General features: G+C 39.6%; 2 protein-coding genes across 2 annotated transcripts in view; one reads left to right on the forward strand and one right to left on the reverse strand.

The window, feature by feature from the left end:
• Window positions 1–1543: 1543 nt before the first annotated feature.
• TRAPPC3L (trafficking protein particle complex 3-like) overlaps window positions 1544–18937 on the forward strand; it is a 20541-nt gene continuing 3147 nt past the window's right edge. The window contains exons 1-3 of the mRNA XM_008938405.1: window positions 1544–1585; window positions 4421–4518; window positions 7378–7477. Coding sequence (XP_008936653.1) covers window positions 1544–1585; window positions 4421–4518; window positions 7378–7477 — 240 coding nt within the window. The remainder of the gene's footprint in view (window positions 1586–4420; window positions 4519–7377; window positions 7478–18937) is intronic.
• FAM26E (family with sequence similarity 26, member E) overlaps window positions 16290–18937 on the reverse strand; it is a 3919-nt gene continuing 1271 nt past the window's right edge. The window contains exon 2 of the mRNA XM_008938404.1: window positions 16290–16787. Within this exon, the coding sequence (XP_008936652.1) occupies window positions 16398–16787 (390 nt within the window). The 3' untranslated portion in view covers window positions 16290–16397. The remainder of the gene's footprint in view (window positions 16788–18937) is intronic.

Consider the following 18937-nt stretch of genomic DNA (forward strand, 5'->3'; position numbering starts at 1 on the left):
TGTGATGGCAGTTAAATTATGCTAATGATAATCTTCTAGAGCTGTTTTTTTAAATGCAATGCAGTACACTTTTTTATAGAATATGGGATGTCTCTTCCAATGAGAAACATACTTGGTGCTTGTCACCAGTTGGAGACACTGAGAAAAAAAACCATCTCAGATCCAGTTTAAAAACACAAGTAACTATCTAGAGGACTGTAAAAACTGGCTTTTATAATTTATTTAAATTTAGATACGGGAAGTACTTACAGTAGTTGCACTTATAAAATGGAGTTGGATTTTACAGGGCCAGAAATGTACCTATTAAAAACTGGAAGAGGCTTATTAAAAGCCAAGTTGTCAACATCATCTTGTTCTGTGTAAAATGAAAGCTGTTAGTATGGCTGTTTTCCATAGAAAAAGCTGAAAATCCTTTTATCTGTCCTATTTTTTTGTTGTAAATTGTGTCACAACTTTACCATTTTTTAAAGCAAATGAATCCTTCTTATCCTAAATTATTCATATCTGCTGTTTTCTGTGATCTGGAGTACCTGTCATTTTACTCTAAATCTGTTAATTAACAGACATTTAATGATAGCATGGCATTCAGATGAGGCTGAGAACTCAGTGGGAATATGTGTGGAGATAAGTCCTATAAGGAAAGACAGCTACCTGATTAACTTCTAAATTCGGTACTGACCATAGTGTAAACTTACTGCAAATCCAAACTAACAGAATAGGCCAAATTTACCTCAGGGGAAAATACAAAAGGTAAGCTGGACCATCTTGGATGCTCATAGCAGGGATGTTTACAAACAAGGGTTATAACAGATTACGAATGATATAAAATCCCCTAGAAACATTATTAATGCCATTTGCAGAAGCTGGCAGCTGTAGCACATACAGTGTTTATTCCTCTGGGAGTCTGGGTGCTCTGGCTCTGTCCTGCCTATTTTGCAGAAACATGGTGGCAGTAGAACCTTGTAACCCTCCTAACCCACGTAACCTTCTAACTGCTCCTGCCTGCGCAAACATTAACCCCCCAGACTGAGCAGACAGAGCTGACAGAAGACTCTAGCTGCTTTAAGTTGAAAATTATCAATTTTTAATTACCTTGTGCAGCAATATTTTGCAATTGTGCTTTTATTCATCGGAGAGGGGGCTTCTGTTTACTCTCCAAACACAAAAACATGAAACAAACAACAGAATTAATTTGCTCTCTCTAGAAATCTAAGACCTGTGAATCTCTTGGGGGTGCCCAGTATGACTTCCCATGGCTGTGTATTTAATAAGAAATAATTCTTACAGGATAGAGCAATTATTTCTGTTGTGTACAAGAGTAGATCTGTTGCCAGTCAAATTCCTCCCAAAGGGCTCAATAGACATAATAGGAGGAGCATCAGCAGCATTACAGATTGCAGCAAACTCATCTCACGCAAAAGGCAGAAGAGCAGAAAGGAGAAAACTTTAGCAAAGGGAAATCCAGTGACTGAGAGAGAATAGTGCTGCTTGAGGAAGAAAAGACAAACTGACAATCAAGTACATCGGACCTTACACAAGCAACATGTCTCGGCCACCAGGGAGGAAGCAGGAGAACCACAAAATAGTAAGAAATTTTTGTAATGTTTGATTAAAATTGTGCATGGAGTAAGAATAACCTATTATTTGTACTGATGTGTTTTATACAGCTATATTTCCAGATAGCCTGAAAGTAATGCAGGGATTAATGAATAATAATTAATAATTTATTAATTAATAATGAGTCTACCAATATAAAAGCAGAGGTGCTAGCAGCTTTTATAGCTACAGTGGGACCCCCTTGTGTGCTTCCAACAAGCTACCAGCTATTGAGCAGTGACATAAAAAAGCGTGCCTGTAGGACCTGGAGTCCGTTTGGCTGGCTTTAAGGCCAAAATCTGATCCTTGGGGAAACAATGGTAAAACTGTAGCCAGTGTTTCTGAATGTTGGTTTTGAGTATTGACCACATAGCACAGAATTCTATCACATAGAATTTATATAGACTCAAACTTCCTTCTTTTTCTGCACTTTATGGTAATATTCTCCTAAAGCTCCAGCAGTTGTTTTAAATGAAGTGCATGCAAGGTTTTCCCAAGAGGCCTTTCTAAACTGGATGGTCACAAAAAGCAGTATTTTGTGCCACTAAATATACCATTTATTCTCTTTCTTGTTCTCTGGCAATGGTGTGTCTAAATATATAAAAAAAAAAAAAAATCAGATAGCAAATTTCCTCAGAATCTCTGTCTGTGTTTGAAAATTTCTGTTTAGAAATATTTTACAAGTCCAAAAAAACAGTGTTGTAATGCAGAAATAAGGGCACAGTGATTTAAAAAAAAAAACTAGTAACAGTATTGTGTCTCAAAGAGAATATATTTGCGTCTGAAAGTATGACACACATATATAAGTATACATATGTATACGTATGTATAACTGAGGAGGGAGGAAGTTGCTAGTAAGGAAAACAGAACAGACAGCTGTAGAAGACTGATAACAAAACCAAAATGACTGTCTCCCTCACTAAGCACTTAGCTGCATTTTTTTTACTTCATCCCTAGTGCTGAGTTTCGGAACAGGCTTAGAAAAGATGAGCAAAATGTTTCTGAGACTGGCATCTGTTCAAAACCAGATGTCTAAGTGCTTAGAGAAATTTATGGTCAAAGAGAGTAAGTTTACATGCCTCTGTGGTTAGACAGTCATTAAATGAAATGCAGAGAGAAAGAGATCTCTGTTCTTCCTTTGGATGGTTCAGCTGAACACAGGTCTTTCCTCAGGATCTTAGAGCCTTAGGGCTGTTTGGATGGTTAATCGTGATTTTTTTCTAGGAGTTGAGGCAGTGGAGAGGTTCCAGAAGGCTTTAGGACAATGTTGTGCCAATATCTGAAAAGGGCACAGAGATCTCCACTGAAAAAAAAAGGAAGACTATAATATAATTAAAGGTAATATAAATAATTTTGTTTGAAAAAACACTCCAACTGATTGCAAGAGTGTCTGATAGCTACAACTATGTTGATATGGTACACAAGTTTCTCTAAGGTATTTGTCTTATTATAACACAGACTTTTTGATGAGACTAAAACATTCCAGAAACTGTATGACATCCATTTACTCCATCAAAAACTTGTTAATGAGAATTTGCCAGCATTCAATACTATTGTAAACAGGAGTTATCACCAAGGCAAGTTTAGGAAAGGGTCCCATACTACTAAAGATTTTGAATCTTGTTGAAATACTGATTAAACTCCAAGCTGTTGATACAGAAAGAGGTCTTTTCACCAAGCTGTTCTTCCCTTCCTTTTGTGATTTGTTCTTATTGTTTCCATTGGTATTCACTATTATTTTTCCACAAGCTGTAAGCAAAACGCACGTCTAGTCTGCCCACATGCCCCAGGCTTGTAGCATTTTTTTTAATTAATTCCTGGCTAAGAAGTTCAGTGAGAATCAACTTAGTCTCCTGCCTAAATTTAGGCCATCTGCTACTCCTGCTAAATACAGTCAATTCTGCAGTACCATTGAGGTGATGTGGCAGGGTAGGGAGGGAAGAAGACTTTCCTCCAGGTAGGTGCACAGCTGAAGATCCCAGATTAGTACCTGTGACAAGATCTGTGCAGGGATATGCCTTTGACCTCCTCAGTTGCTCTCTGTGCTCCTTGAGCAAGCAGCTGTAATCCTCACCCATCCCATTCACCTTGCTTATGCAGTGGAGCCACAACAAACATGTCTTCTGCACTAAGATACAGAAATAATGTCACAGTGAGATTGTCCAGGCGTTTGAAGAGCTAGTATTGACATGGAAACAAGCTACTAGTAAAGTATTTTAAAGACAAGGAAATGTCGATGGGACCGATTCTTTCATACTCTGCTTGTTGTAATCTTTACACTTGTGGTGAATTACAGTACTTTTTCATTACTCTAAGCTAATTTATTTGCCTATTTTTTTCTGGGGGGGGAGGGGGGAAGCAGCTGGTGATCTAAATCAGATCAATCACACCTTTATGAAGAAACTGGAATTTCAGTGTATATACTGTTGTTCCTATTGTAAGAAGACTAATAGCTCACTGCCTCGATTATTCTTCCTGGAGCTAAACACTTGCCATTAATCTTGGATGGCATTTGACAGCATTTATCAATCCAACATACATATGTGCTGTTACAGGACGCAAGAATGTACCTGGTGAAAATAGCTGTATCCCAAAAAATGGTATTTCTGATAAGCAAAATCCCTGCACAGAGACTCAAGTGATGACCAAGTCAGACTCTGTCACACTTGAATTGTGGATTTCAGTGATTCTACACCCATAGACAACAGTTTATCAGTTAATGTAAATGTTATTTTTTGCTTGCTTTTAACACAGTAGCAGCTCGAAAGTGTAAAAAAGTTATTTTCCAGTTTGCTTCATTTTCTATTTCCACCTTTTCTGGCAGAGCAGAGAACTTTTTGTAATCACATACGGGGCTTTGGTAGCCCAGCTGTGCAAGGACTATGAAAAAGATGAAGATGTCAACACCTGTTTAGATAGAATGTAAGTACTGCTTTAAATGTTCAACTGTATTTATGATGCTATTTGTCCACCTATATGTTACCTTATGAGTTCCAGCACTCTGCCTAGGATTACAGAGATCACAGGGATCTCTGTAATCTCTGTAAGGCTCAATATTCTGTCAACAGAAATAATGCTAATTTGTGAATTAAGATCAACAACTTTTGTATTCTCAGAGGTGTCAGGATTGTTTTGATAGCTTACACTTGTTCTGTGTTGGTCTTTTGTTATGGTAATTAATCAAATAAGCTTCTGAATTTCATCTCCTGTATCCATGTGTTCAATTTCTACTTCCATGTTACCTCTCCTCTTCTGTTTCTTCGTACCCATGTTATTTCAAACTAGACAAGCTCTCTGTTTCTCAGAGGTATTTTCTAGTTAGCATTCGTTTCTGTGTTCAGCTGTCAATGTGGTCTTCCTGAGGCTCCCCCTCATCTGGTTACACCATGATTTTGTGACTTGGACAGCTAAGAGGTAGTCACAATTCCAGGCTGTAGGGATTTGCTTAGATGGCTCAGTCAATAGGCAGCCTCCTTTTGCAGTCAGTCACCTTCCCTGAGGGTGTAATTCAGGTGTCTGACTTGGGCTCACTGAATTGTCCCCTGTGGGGTGGCTCTCTTCCCTCCTCCCTGGGTTAGGGGCAGATGGGCCTCCCACCTTTAAAAGATTATACAGCAATGAGTGACATAGCACAAATTGACAATGAGGAACAGATTTTTACATGGATAACCTCTCTGGAAAATGAAGATCCTATGTCTCCAGGATCCTGTCATCCTGACTGAGATTCCTAGGCATTATCACAGTAAAAACAGCGTCCCAGAAAATCAACAAGAAACAACTTCTGAGCTGGTTAACAAGAAGATATAGTAAGATCTTTGGCAGACGAGTAATGCTTGTGTTTTTAGGCAAAACTGACATGCAAAATGGATTTACAAACAGTCACAGTGGACAGAATATTAACTGCTTTAATCTGAAAGCTTGCAAACAAGATGTAGCCCAATAGCTATCGGTGGAAGTGAGTAAACATATTGTTGATTGCAAAAAAGAAAAACAATTTATTCACTAAGAAGGGACAACGTCCCCTTGATATTTATTTGATATTAATCCCTCATTCAGCTCTGATGAAGATCATACTTTTAAAAACATACAGACTTCTTTCTGATGCTATGGTAGAAATTATTAAAGGCTAGTTTTGGAAGATGTACAGACGTATTCTGCTCCTTGTGGTTTTATCATTATAGCTGTTACTAGAAAATCTGTTTGGTTTTCTCTTGGTAAAGCAAAAGACTTAAAATAATGACAAGTTTAATTAAAGCAATATGGCTATCTTTACTTCTGTGAAGATGAAAACACCTCATCTTGGGGAAGAAACTTTGTAGATTAGCAGACCTGTGACAGCTGGGAACAGCATTCTTAGGTCTCTCTCTCTCTATACATACATTTGTAATCTGTAGCGAGAAGGGTGTTTTTTGTTGTATAGTTGCCAAATAGCTGCTTGTCAATTTATTATTCATTTGACTTTGCAAATCTAAGGCATAAAAAGAGTTGAGAAGGACCTAAGTAGTCATGCACATCACCAAAAAATACATTGCTAACAGCTGATGACATATTTACCAACATTACTGATATTGCTACTTAGGCAACAAATAAGAATTTCATTGTTTTCTGATGTATGACATACTGCAGTTTTAAACTTCATGCTGCCATACCCACATTTTGGTCTTTTCATCACATTAGACATCAGATCACTTTTGGGCTTCTTGTCAAAGACATGGTACAAAATCAGAATGAAAGTCCATCAAGTTCAGGCTGCTTCACTAAGTGTGTAGGGCCTCTGTCAAATAGGCAAGAGACTGCCAACATCCACATAAATGGAAAGAAAAAATTCCCTAAAAGCATTTCTGAGGTGAGTTCACATTCTTTCACAACATGTGTCAATCTCTAGCCCTTTCTCAAAAAAATGGTTGGAGGCATAGCTATTTTGCACACTATGTTGTTACTAACCTTTGTTAATGTGTGACAGCTAGGAATGAATATTTGTTTTATAAAAAATTCCATCCTTTATTAGTTTGGTTCTCTGAAATTGTATTAGTTTAAATACAAATTGAAGGTGGTGTTGTATTGAAACTGTATATTAACTAGCAACTTTTGGATTCTTTCTGCAACTAGTAGATGAAGGGAGAGAACATGTCAGAAAAAAAGACAGGGAATTGTGGAGGAAGCGTGAAAAATGAGGTGAAGAGATAAGCGGATAAAGTGAAAGAGCTCAGATGTGAGTTCATTTCCTGTGGGTTTTCCTGGCACCTGAATGCTGCCAGGTGGGTGCGCAGGATTTGCTGAACCAGCCCACAAGTGAATGCTGTGACCTGAAGAGGTAGTTGCTTTGTTCTCCTTGACAGAGACAATGTGAGGGGAACTCTGAGGATCACAGAGGAATGGAAAAAATCCTGTGCTGTTACCCTGTCCTATTGTTAGTGACAAAGCAGTACTATTTGTATAGTATTTATATATTATACTTATATATCTAACATCTAATATTTATTCATATATGTCAATATAAATGTATATGTAGACAATGTGTATATAAACAACACTCATATCATCCTTGCCAGGAGTATGATGCTTAAAGGAGTATGATTTCTTAAATGACTACAAGAACGGCAATCCCACAGTGCTGCAAAATGTGGTAGCAAGAAGAATCTAGACCAGCAAAATCTGTTGTTCTCAAAGCCATTCTTTTAGGCTTGTGCAGCTGTGAAGGCACAGGAGGCAGATTAGGGAGATGGTAGGTGGTAAGAAGTTCCTCCTTTGGAATGTTAACTTTCTTTGTTTTCTCCTTAGGGGATATGGCATTGGCATAAGGCTGATTGATGATTTTTTAGCTCGTTCAGCTGTGAAGAAGTGCCGCAGTTATTCTGAAACTGCAGACATGATTGCACAGGTAAAGGACATTTACATTCTCTAGAGCTTCTTCAGCTTCAATGGTCTTAGCTTTTCCCTCCTCCTCTATCAGTTTGCTCCAGAAGAGTTACCTGCATTCTATGCTGTATCATGACTGTCTTATCAAAATCCACTCATCTCCACAACTACACCCATGCTTCCGTCGGGTGAAATACAGCCTTTTCCTTATTCACAACTTCATATCAAACAGTAGCTCACAGAGGCTGGCCCTTAGAGGAGATGTGGGTGCTACATCAGACTGGGGAAAAGCACACATCAAACAGAACACAAAGAATGTGATACTTAATGAGATACGAATTTTGCAGATGATCTTGATAAAGCCACAGTGTAAAGTTTACTGCAAAGGGTTGTCACAGCCACGGAATAAGTTCAAAGGGATATTGGTTTTGTATCTGAGTTGAGGACAGAGAACACGAGATGAGATACCACCTGTATGAGGCTGCCAGTCTCTGACTAAGAGGCTGCCAACCCCCAACCTCAACTGACCTTAAAGTCAGTTGCTAAGCTGAAATTAAAATTCTTCTATTCCTAGTAGTCTATGAGGTGTTCTGCCATTAGAAGAATCAAAAAGTTTCTTTTTTTTTTGCTGCAGCTTAAGCTGATGTCTTCTACTCTTGCTGGAGAATGCAGCAAACCACAAAAAATTATCCAGTTTTAACAAATTTCCAGTCATATATTCCCTCACTTTTTTTTTTTTTCTAGCAGCATAAACCTTAACCATCTCATCCAGATCTTAAACATTTATATTCTTACCCCTGCCATCTGAATCGACTCAGTATCATCATAATTATGTCTGATGTTTTTTAACCTTAAAATGGTAATATTAGGACTAAGCTGCAGAATTTTCTGCAAAAGGAAGACTCAGTGTTTCCAGAGAGGAACTGTAAGGATAGATAATGAGGGGAACATTTTTCTGACTACCCACAAATCTAATAATAAAAAAAATAAAATCAGAGTGGGGATTTTCATGTTCTTTAATGGAAATTTTCCTTTTATTGAGTAGTCTTTCACACCACTCTCAGACAAGAAACATCTAGAAGGTAATCCAGTGGCAGTACACGTGTTTCTAAAGATGTATTTTTTCCCCCATGGGCAAGTCAGATTTCCTGGTGAAACTCAAAGAAGAATCCATAGGACATCCAGCCCCTTTAGACTGCCGAGTCACTGTAAAGGAGGTGGTAGTTCATAGATTTTGAGTTAGCTCAGACTAGTATCTTCTCAGGTCATGGTGAATGATCCCTTTTATGATTTTCAGCTATGAAGTGTTGCCAGTGAAGATATGCCTGGCCTTTCCCAATGGCAAAAATTAACTAGGCTTTATAACAAAGAATTGTTTACTAGGTAATCCTTTTGTTTTAAGAAGAGAGATCAGGACATCAGTTAATTGAACTGAGAACTATTTCCATTGGCTTATTTTAGGAGACAAAAATATGCCTGGCATACTTTTGGGTTGCTTGAGACTTACCAGCAGCATCAGCTAAATGTGAGCATTATGTTTAACTGCTGACTGCAGAACTAGGAAAGAACAGCTTTCCATACAGTGAACTATGTTCACAGTATATACATATACAGTACATGCTGGTTATACAGGAGTATCTTAGTTCAACCTGTGTGTGGATGTTATCAGCTGATATGTGATCCTGCTCACATGAACCATGTCAGAAACCCCTGTGTTCCATCTGACTGAAGTGGCAGGATAGATGTTATAATTCCAAAATGCTTGTCACAGAGGAACTGATGGCTGTCACAGAAATAGAGAAAGGGCCTCTTTGCATTTGCTGTTGCTGGCAGGGCTGTGAAGTGCACGTGTGCACAACACACACGTACACCATATCTGCCAAAGGTTAAAGCTGAGGCAGATGACACTCCTAAAAGCCAGCCAGATCCCATTAGCTTGTAACAGAGTAGAAACCAATTATATTCCTGAAGTAAAGTGCATTTTGGAGTCTCAAATCAGGATGATGTATAACAAAGCTCCTCCTTTGAAGGAGCCGAGCTGGGGTGGAGGATCCATTAGAGACAGTGAGGGCAGCTGAATGAAAACCATGAGACAAGCAGCATTTCAATCATTGTATTAAAATACACTGCCTCATTAAAAGACTGATATCAGGCTGCAAAATCACATTTTTATTCATGTTTATGTACTTCTTCAGGTGATAGTTGTACTTTATTTTCTCTAGATTTTCACATATATGCCAGGTATCTGGTTTTCTGGGTCTTATTCCTCATAGTTCCTAATTTACAAATGTTTTAATACAGTTAAACCATCATTCTTAAGTACAGGGTTTTAAACAGCAAAATAGAGTGACAAATTAACCACCAAAGTAAAGAAAAAGACACTGTTTCTCTGCAGGTCGTACTTCAAAAAAGACTTACTGAGAGGAATAAAATTATTTGGTGTACTGGTTTCACTGGGACTGAATCATAGTCCAGCCATAATCTGCAGGCCATGAACAGTTTGGAGCCAGCCAGGGCAGCTGGCCTGAGTTGGCTACAGCTCTATCCCAGCCCATAAACATCACGCTCATTATAAAGGTGGAAGTCTGCTTTCCCCTCTTGTGGGCTACTATCCCTGGAGGGGCTTCCTTACTGTTCTGCTTCTGAGGACTGCCTTTCTGTTTGTTTTGGCTGCTGCACATTCACTGGGCTGAGTATAACTTTGTAAACTATGTATTAGCATCATATTAGTTTTGCCATTTCATTGAATCTGTTTTCATTTTGACCCATGGGTCTTCTCTCCTTTTCCTGATCCCCCTTCTTTGTCTGGGGAGGGGTCACTGCATAATAGAGCAACTGCAATAGCTTAGTCCAGATATGGGCTAAATGTAGGCTCCTGGAAAGACTGGAAAATTTGGAACAAACTAGGAAGCACACAGTCTCTTGGAAAGGCTATTTTTAGCAAACTGACAGAGGAGTTCTGTAGTAGGAGTATAACCTTTCTGAGGCAAAACATGATATGGAAGGCATTTTCACATTTCTCTAGCAAAACATTTTTTAAATAGTCTTTAGACATATTTAGCTGAAGCAAAAACCAACAAAACTTACGTAAAATGACCCAGCAAGTAATTGCAAATGTGCTCTTCCAGTCACCAGTTCAGGATTACACAGGATTTACATGATGTATTTAACTCTTCTGCAGTGGTGTTCTCAGCTGGGAGAAAGTGCTTAAATACTTAACTGCACTAACTCTTCTGAGGCAGAAATCTGTCTGAAGATGAGTGTGTGGAGTAAAACCAGTTCAAAATTAAAGTAATTAAGGAAGTTAAGCAGTTTGAGTAGTTGGAGCCAAATGTCCTTTAAATGTAGCTATTACCTTGCAGTGCTTAGGAAAGCAAAGAAGCTTGTAAGATCAGGCTGTGGGTGTTCCCTGTGAAAATGCAAAGACATGAAGCAAAGGAAAAAATACATAAAATGAAGAGTACAAAGCCAGCTTGCCATACTAAGGAATAAATACCACGAGGAAAGGTGCACCTAAGGCAGTGACTGAGGGCTTAAAACTTCAGCCACAGGTTCAGACTGCAAAGCTTGGGACTTAGTGCTAGCTTATACTGGACTGGAGAAGGGCCAACAAGTTTTGATGCTGAGCCAGAGCGAGTTCTTCTACACCAAGTTCCCATGGTGCTCACTGACTTCTCGTGCTGGTGCTGTGACTTTGTGTGGTTACAGCTGGGATTGAATAAAAAAGGATGGAACAGGCCATGTAAAAGTAGGCTTTCTGCTTACCAGCAAATTGGAGTAAGAAAGTGGAAAGCAAATGAGGAATGGTATTAAGAACAAAGCTCAGGTGAAGAAGTAAAGTCCAAGACTGGATTCAGGATTTGGATCTTGAGTATAACAGGATTACTTTTGAACTGAAGATGATAACTTTGTTCTCTAACACTACAAATTTAATTTTTTTACTTCAGTTCCTCTTCCTAAGACCTTGACATCATTGATCTGATCAAAAGGGATAAAACTCAAACAAACCTCCCAAAAAACCCACCCAGCTTCTTGTTTTAGCTCTAATACTGGAACAATGTCACTATGCCCCAGGAGGAGCAGCCAGGCCATGCCCTCTGGTCCACAGTGAGCTAGTGCTGGCTCACAGGCTCCACAGCTGTGTTAACGCAGTGCTGAGCTTAAGGATATATCCCCTTCTGAAGACAGTAGCTGGAGAGATGGGCTTTATGGTGGAAGCTCAGTGCCCCACGAATGCAGCAGAAGTATGTTTCTGTTGCTGCTTTTAGAGAGGCCCTTGGGTGCCACCAGGGCTGGCGTAATCCAACCATGTCACCCTCAAGTTGTAGGACAAGAGATGTGATTCTCCTTCCCATGGGAGGTCTTACCACACAAGGTTCTTATATATTGACATATGGCCAGTTTGAAAGTCAGACAGAGGCTGGCAGAATTTACAAAGCTTTTTTTAATTTTTTAATTTTCAGATCTCAGCAGTGAGAGGGAAATGCATGCAGCAAGTTGCTCTGCTAAGTAGTAGACTAGTAATAAACTGAAAAATAAAGTGCTGCATTGTAAAGAAAAGTTTGTGAGCACATGGAATTGCAAACAGATGGTAAGACTTTAAAGCACCTTGCTCTTCCCAAACACTGGCAGTGGACAAGTACCAAGAATGAAAAGTACACTAGCAAAATGGTACCTTGGCCGCCCTTCCCCTTCTGGCAGATTAATTCTGGTCCTTCATTAATCATAGAATCATAGAATCATAGAATCATTTAGGTTGGAAGGGACCTCCAAGATCATCAAGTCCAACCATTGAGCCATTCTTGATGTTATGTCATCTGGAATTATGGTTGCAACTTTTGAAAGACTGTTATCACTTACTTTGCAATGTTACTTATGCATACAATGTTTTGTAGTGAAAACTGCCCAACAGTATATAAAGTTATTGTCCTAAATATTTCAGTAATTCTAGACTGTATTTGGGCATCACCAAAATACTAATGAATTTTATTCTTGCTGCTTAAGAGAGATGCCGATTGAAACTTTGATAAAGGGCAGTGGTACATTTTTAATTCTGACTGCATAGATTTCTTGTTTGGCATTAAACTATATATTGTCCCATAGAATTGCAAATAACACTTTCAAAAGAGAGATTTTGCTTTATATGGGTGTAATTTTGATAGTGAGCCTATAGCTATTTTTTTTTCTAAACAGATACTCTTTATCAAAATAGATATTTTCTTCAATCTCATGTAGATAGAAATGAGACAGATTTATGGCTGCAACTTTCAAAACTGCACATTCATTTTACTTCTCTGTTTTTTGGAGTCACAAAGACTGAGAAGACCTTTGGTTTACCCTCTGAGAAGTTGTGCACACTACGCTAGTTCTAATGGAATTTCTGTCCAGTCACAGCCTGGTTTAAAAAAAAGAAATGTTCCTGTCTATTCATTGAACTACTGATCTATGTACTTTATTTTTTCTGCTGAGACTTTTTTACATTTCTCACTTTATAGCTTTGCAATTTTGCCATCATTTGGTGCTGCACTGCAAACCAGCTACTGGTTTTGCATAGTTTCCATGGAAGTTCTCTTTACACAGGAAATTCTAACAATAGAAGTTGGACAGATTCATCACACAGTAATGCAAAGTACAGCTGAAACAAAATTGAAAGCATATGGGGGGGCTATCATGGTTAAGTAGCTTTTGTTCCTGTAACAACAGCTTGAAGTCTAATGGAGCAGCAGTTGTGTAGTGGAAGAAGAGGCGAGAGAAATTAAATAAGAAAACTGTGTTCTCACAGAGAAGAAGAAATAGTAAACTAAGGGACAAAGCACAGAGAAATTAGCAGAATTTTTCTGTTTATTTGGGCACTCATATTTTGATGGACATTGGAGTTAATGCAAAATCTGAACTTTCCAAGAGAAAATGCTGATTCTGACACTTTAGTTTTTCCAGTTTATTTTGATAGTCTTTGCCTCTTTCTGAGCTGCCATGGTAGTTGCTGACATTTAATTCAGGGACAATGTTGATAACAAAACAGCTTTTGTTATAGCTGCTTAAAAGATAGGGTTAAATTTGCCTGTTTTTATAGATGTATCCCAGCATCCACATGCCAATTGCATTAAGTCAAAGGCATTTTGGTAAGACAACACCAAGTTACACAGCCCTGGGAATGAGGGTCCCTGAGAGACTTAGGCTCCTAACAGGCACGTGTTGCAGCACTGAGTGTTCAGCAGCTGCTCTTGGAGGTGGAGGCACTCTCAGCATGAGTTACCTGTGAACATGGAGCAGGGTAAGGATGAGAAGAGGAGAATGCACCTTGTCTTTGCCCCTCCATGATAAAGCAGAAGGCCAGGCTGGGAAACAATCCTGTTTCAAGTGGTCCTGGCTACTTGGGATTTTTGAGGACTCAGGAGCTTTGAGCTTTCTCCTGAGGAAAAACAGGGTGCCAAAAGGATGCCACATCTCCTCCCACCTTTCCCTCTGCCAGCTATGCTTTTACCTCTGCATCTCTGCTCCTGTATCAAAGTGGAGACCTCATCCTTACATCAACCCACTTGTTTCCCATTTTCCTTTATCAGCTCATTAATATACTTGGTGTCCTCCCCTTTGCATCTCTACTTGCTTTGTTTTTTTTTGTGGTACCAGTGAAGAAGGAGGTGGAAAGATGGCTTTGGGATGAGAAAGTTTGGCCCAGGCAGTGGGGACATCCTGTTAGGTGGTGTCTCCTCTGTTATTGCCCATAGGGAGGAGGTGAGTTGGGGCTGGGCAGGGAATGTTGAGACATCTCTCATAAAAAGAGATGTCAAAAAAAAAAAAAAAAATGGGAAGGGATGTGTACTCTGGAATTAGATAGCTGTTATATGAGAAGAGGAGCCCAGGGAGAAAAAATGCATATGCACCAGACATGGTGTCAGACAAGCCTGCTGTTGTCATTTTGGTTTTGGCAGTGTAGTCACTGTGCATTCAGCTGCAGCAGGTGCATTTAGGCATATAACGTGTTCTAAGTCTGCTGCAAAGTGGGTCTCTGTTGTGGTTTGAGGCTTGGAATGGGGTCGTGACCTTCCAGCAACTGGGAGGACCCCGGGTGGGGGTGAAACCATTGTATTCCCTCCCCTTCCCACACACACTCTGATAAGAGGCAGGGAGTGGTTTCTCATTTCACTCCTGCCTTGGATATCGGAGAGGAAAGTTCTCCTTTCACTCCGTGGGACCCTGGAACCATTTCTGAGGGTTTTGTATATTTTATCTTTTGTATTATTCCCCTAATCTATTATTTTCCTTACCTCCTTTTTTCATTTTCTGTTCCTTGTTGAACAATATACTTCTTTTTTTTTTTCAAAAGTGTCTCTCTCTCTCTCGGGGGGGGGGGGAGTTCTGTTCCGTGTGGGTCCTGCCCTGAACTCCTTTTTACACGGAACCAGGACAGTCTCCTAGGGTAAAAAACTTCAAAACATTTGCACATACACCACAAGTTCTTAAATCAGAGAAAATTCTAAGCAGACAGTGGAATTAGCTCTTGGATTTTATTTTTAAAAAGAGTAATGGCCTCTAAATGCAGATAGCTGTTTTCTTCTGCTGAAGAAGCACACTGAGTCTGAGAAGAGCTGGACAGAGCACCCAGGTTTGTTGATGAGAGCCTGATTTAAGCAGAGCAAAAATACCATTCTTTGCAAACTCGGGGAGACTGGTAATAAAATGCTGCGTAAAATCCAGCCCAGTCACCCCAGGGAAAGAAACTTGGTAGAAACTTTGTTCTCCGTTTATACAGTGTTTGCAAAGACTCTGGACAGTCAGTGAGAGAGCCACGTGGTGAATTCCAAGCGGGTGAGGTAAAGCACCTGGCTTTGGGGTAGAATGCATTTGGCAGAAGCTCTGGTTGTGCAGTCACCTCACCTGTGTTGCCTGCTAGTTCCTGTTGCTCCAGACAGTAAGATTCCTGTGACAGTCAGAAACCTGAAAATCAGCCTGTTGCAAAAGCATTTTCTCGTCTTAGAATGTGGAATTTCCTTCCAGGCCCTCTGTTGTACACTGGGTGCAGGCCCAACACAAACAGTATTTTACATCGCTCTACCAGCTCCACCAAGTGCCTGAAACCATCTCAAAACAGGAGCTTTATATCCATACAAAGAGAAATTCTTGGTGGGAGAAGATAATACCAAGTACTCCATGGCAGCAAAATATCAGTGTTGCATTTTCATTATTGTAGCAAAGCACCAATAACAGTGGACTATATTTTAAAATAACATGTTATTTTTTAACAAAACCACAAAAATGGCAGACAGTTTGGTAATTTCAAATTCTTGGTACTCTACGCTTCAGCTGTAAGATTCGTCTAAAAAATTACCTGCCACCTCACTATCAGTGGAGGTCATTGCTCTGTGTCCCAGGCAGATGACTCAGGGACTGGAAGACCAGGGCTAATCACTGTGACCATCTGTGGTGTTCTAGGTGCAACAGGAGTTGATGGAGATGGTCATCAAGGAGATACCTTGAGTGACCATTGGTGCCTCAAAACAATGCTGTACCTGCAAATGGCCTGAAAATAACCTGGAAAGCAAAACCTTTACCTTCTGTAGGCTGTCAGAAAGCTACACATCATATTCACACCTTTTAAATGGTGTTACCTTTATGGTGGTATCCTAATTTACATAAGATGAACATATTATAGGGCTTTTTACATAGGATGTTGTTAAAACCCTCTTGCAGAAGTCATTATTCATCTCTTTTTGCTACCAGCTCTTGATCTGGAGCCAGAAACATTAGTAGAGCATGAACCCTGGGTGCTATGGAGGCCTGCAGCCTTTTCACTGATGTAGGAAATAATTTCATTCCACCCAGGTTTGTAACTAGGAGGAAATGTGATGGAAAAGAAAGAGGCCATTGCAAAAAAAATAGAGGCGAAACCAGCTAGAAGTATGCTATATTACCAAGATTGAAAAGCTGAAAATATGATTGATCTATGGTATCTCTCTTCTGTCTACAAAGTCCAGCATTGTCTCTCTTTCCTCATTGATTTCTTTGTGGCCTTCTTCAACTAGCCTGTGAATTGTGCTGTAATACTGTTTGCTGCTGCTGAAAGAGTAGAGCTGGGAAGCATCTTCCCATGCCTGAAAAGCTGGCAGGGGAATTGCTTCTGGTTCCTTGTTCTCAAAAAAACACTTCAGGTTTCGCTCACTCAGCTTGGTGGCATACAGCTGGAAAATCTGCTCCAGTTGCTCCTTCTCCTTCTCTGTATACGCCCTCCAGAACATCAGCTGGAGGTGGCTGACTTTTGACTGGCAGCTGGCACAGCAAGTGGTTAGCAGGGAGAGAAGAGCTGTGGTAACTATCACACACCAGCCTAAAACCTGGGAAAACAAAAGAAATGAGTTTCAGGTTAAAAAGGCCCAGGTGAAAATGTTGTTTAAATGAAGAGCGTTTGACACAGGGACCGCACGTTGTATGGAAGGCCCACCACTTCTGGGACCCTACTGTGGGCATCTCATCCCAGTTTGCATTCGGTGCCTGGCATTAGTGTTAATAGGGTGCCCATATGGGGGCCAAAGGGAAGCAGAAGACATCAAGATTGAGGCTTCTCAATAGGGCTCATTTAGATGTCTCCTTCTCAGGAAGGCAAAAGCTGGCTGATTTTTACGGTGAAAGGTAAAATGCACAAGAAAAGTTGGCTTATACTTTATAGAGCCTGGCTGCCTCCTCATTCTGTTTTATAACAAATGGAACTTGGATACCAGCAGATGCAGAAACATGTCCGGCACCATGGCAATGGCAGGTCAGGGACAGATGATCTCAGATCAGACCAACTACACAAACTGTAAGACTGCGTGTCAAGAAAAATGTAAGAGATGTCCAGATGATCAATCAAGTGATGTTGAGTATTGAATATCAATGAGTTCATTGCAAAACTATAAACACCTGGCATGTAGTGTACTGGGATTCCTCATTGAATTCTGTCACACAAAGGGAAAAGCACATAGGGAGAATAAAATATTGCAATCACTAGATGGTAAATGGTTTTCTATCACATGAAAGCATTAAATAAAATTTCCCTGCAGGAATTAGCATTAAGACACAATTCTGAATTGTGAGAAACTACAAAGCAGAATAGGGTAACTTTTGTCCCAGATCAATCAATCTTTTGACACATCTAAGTCACAGTTTATTTTCAAACTTATTTTTAATTTAAAAAAAACAAAACAAAACAAAAAAAAAAAAAAACAAACCAACAACTGCATGAGCTAACTGGAATGTAAAAGGTGGTCTTAAATTTAAAAAGCATTCCCTAGTTATTTTACCAGGAGATTCACTGAAATCTATGCTATTCCTTTGAACTTTTTTTTTTTTAACTTTTATGAATTAGCCCTTTGTAGTGGAAAATCACCGTAATTCCAAAATGGATGTAAAATTACCTTCTTGCCCAGTCCTGTCAATACGCTGGGAAGAGAGTGCATGGGAAAGAAGAAATAGTATGTGTGCTGGCAGGGTCCGTGTTGGCCCTGGAATAGAGCCCAGTTCATCTACACACTGATTAGAAATAGTTGTATTTTTAGAGAACTTTACGTTTACTGAAATATGCTTTTCCAGCATCACTCAAAGGTTTTTTTTTGTAGCAACTTCAGAGTTTGACAAAATTGTGTTAAGAACATTTTAAAAGAAGTGCTACTTCCAGGATTAGAGCAAGGGCTGAGAGTGGAAAAATGTGCTTGAAATTGTTATTGTGGGATGTTCTGCTCTAAGGAGAGCAGAGGTGTGAACACAACATTTTCATGCCTAGTGCAGTTGGCCCAGCCAATGGTTTTACCCACCTGCTCCACTGCAATATGTACCACTTGCAAAAAAAAAAAAAAAAAAAGACTTGTTCTCAAGGAGTGGAATAAAATCAAGTGTGGAACAAATCTTCTAGGTTTCAGAGGCCCATATGAACTGGAAGTGATTTCCCATGCTTTGATTATGATTATAGGGAGACCTACAACTTTTCTCATGTGAACTCTTCAACTTATGTTAAAAAAACAACTCCCAGTAAAAATCTGTATTTAGCTGTGGGAATACAGAAAATTTCCCCAAGGAAATATGTGAAACAAAGAAGCTCGATGAACAATAATTCTTAGGGCCTGGTATAGAAGACCCACATTTGATTTCTCCTGTCACTTTGTACTGAGCGATGATTTCTATGGGTATTGGAGAAACTGCTCTTTTTAGCAGCTTTTCACTACCTTGCAGCTTGAAGAATTAACTCCTGTATTCTCATGCTATAAACTGAGTCACTGGTCTTTCACTGTTTCCTACACATACAAATTAAAGTCTTAATCACTGTTTGTTATTTCCTTCTAAAACTCTCAGAGAAATTGCTTTGTCTGCAGTGCAGGCTTTGTCTGCATTCCAGTCCTATTTGCATGAGGATGTGAAAATAAACCCAGCTCTTGGGGAGAAAATGGTTCCAGATGGATACAATTGTCTGACAAAAGCTTGCTGGCTCCACAGACTGTTTTTCCTTCCTGCT

This window comes from Merops nubicus, unplaced genomic scaffold, assembly GCF_000691845.1.
Source record: "Merops nubicus isolate BGI_N331 unplaced genomic scaffold, ASM69184v1 scaffold21954, whole genome shotgun sequence".
In the NCBI taxonomy this organism is placed as follows: domain Eukaryota; kingdom Metazoa; phylum Chordata; class Aves; order Coraciiformes; family Meropidae; genus Merops; species Merops nubicus.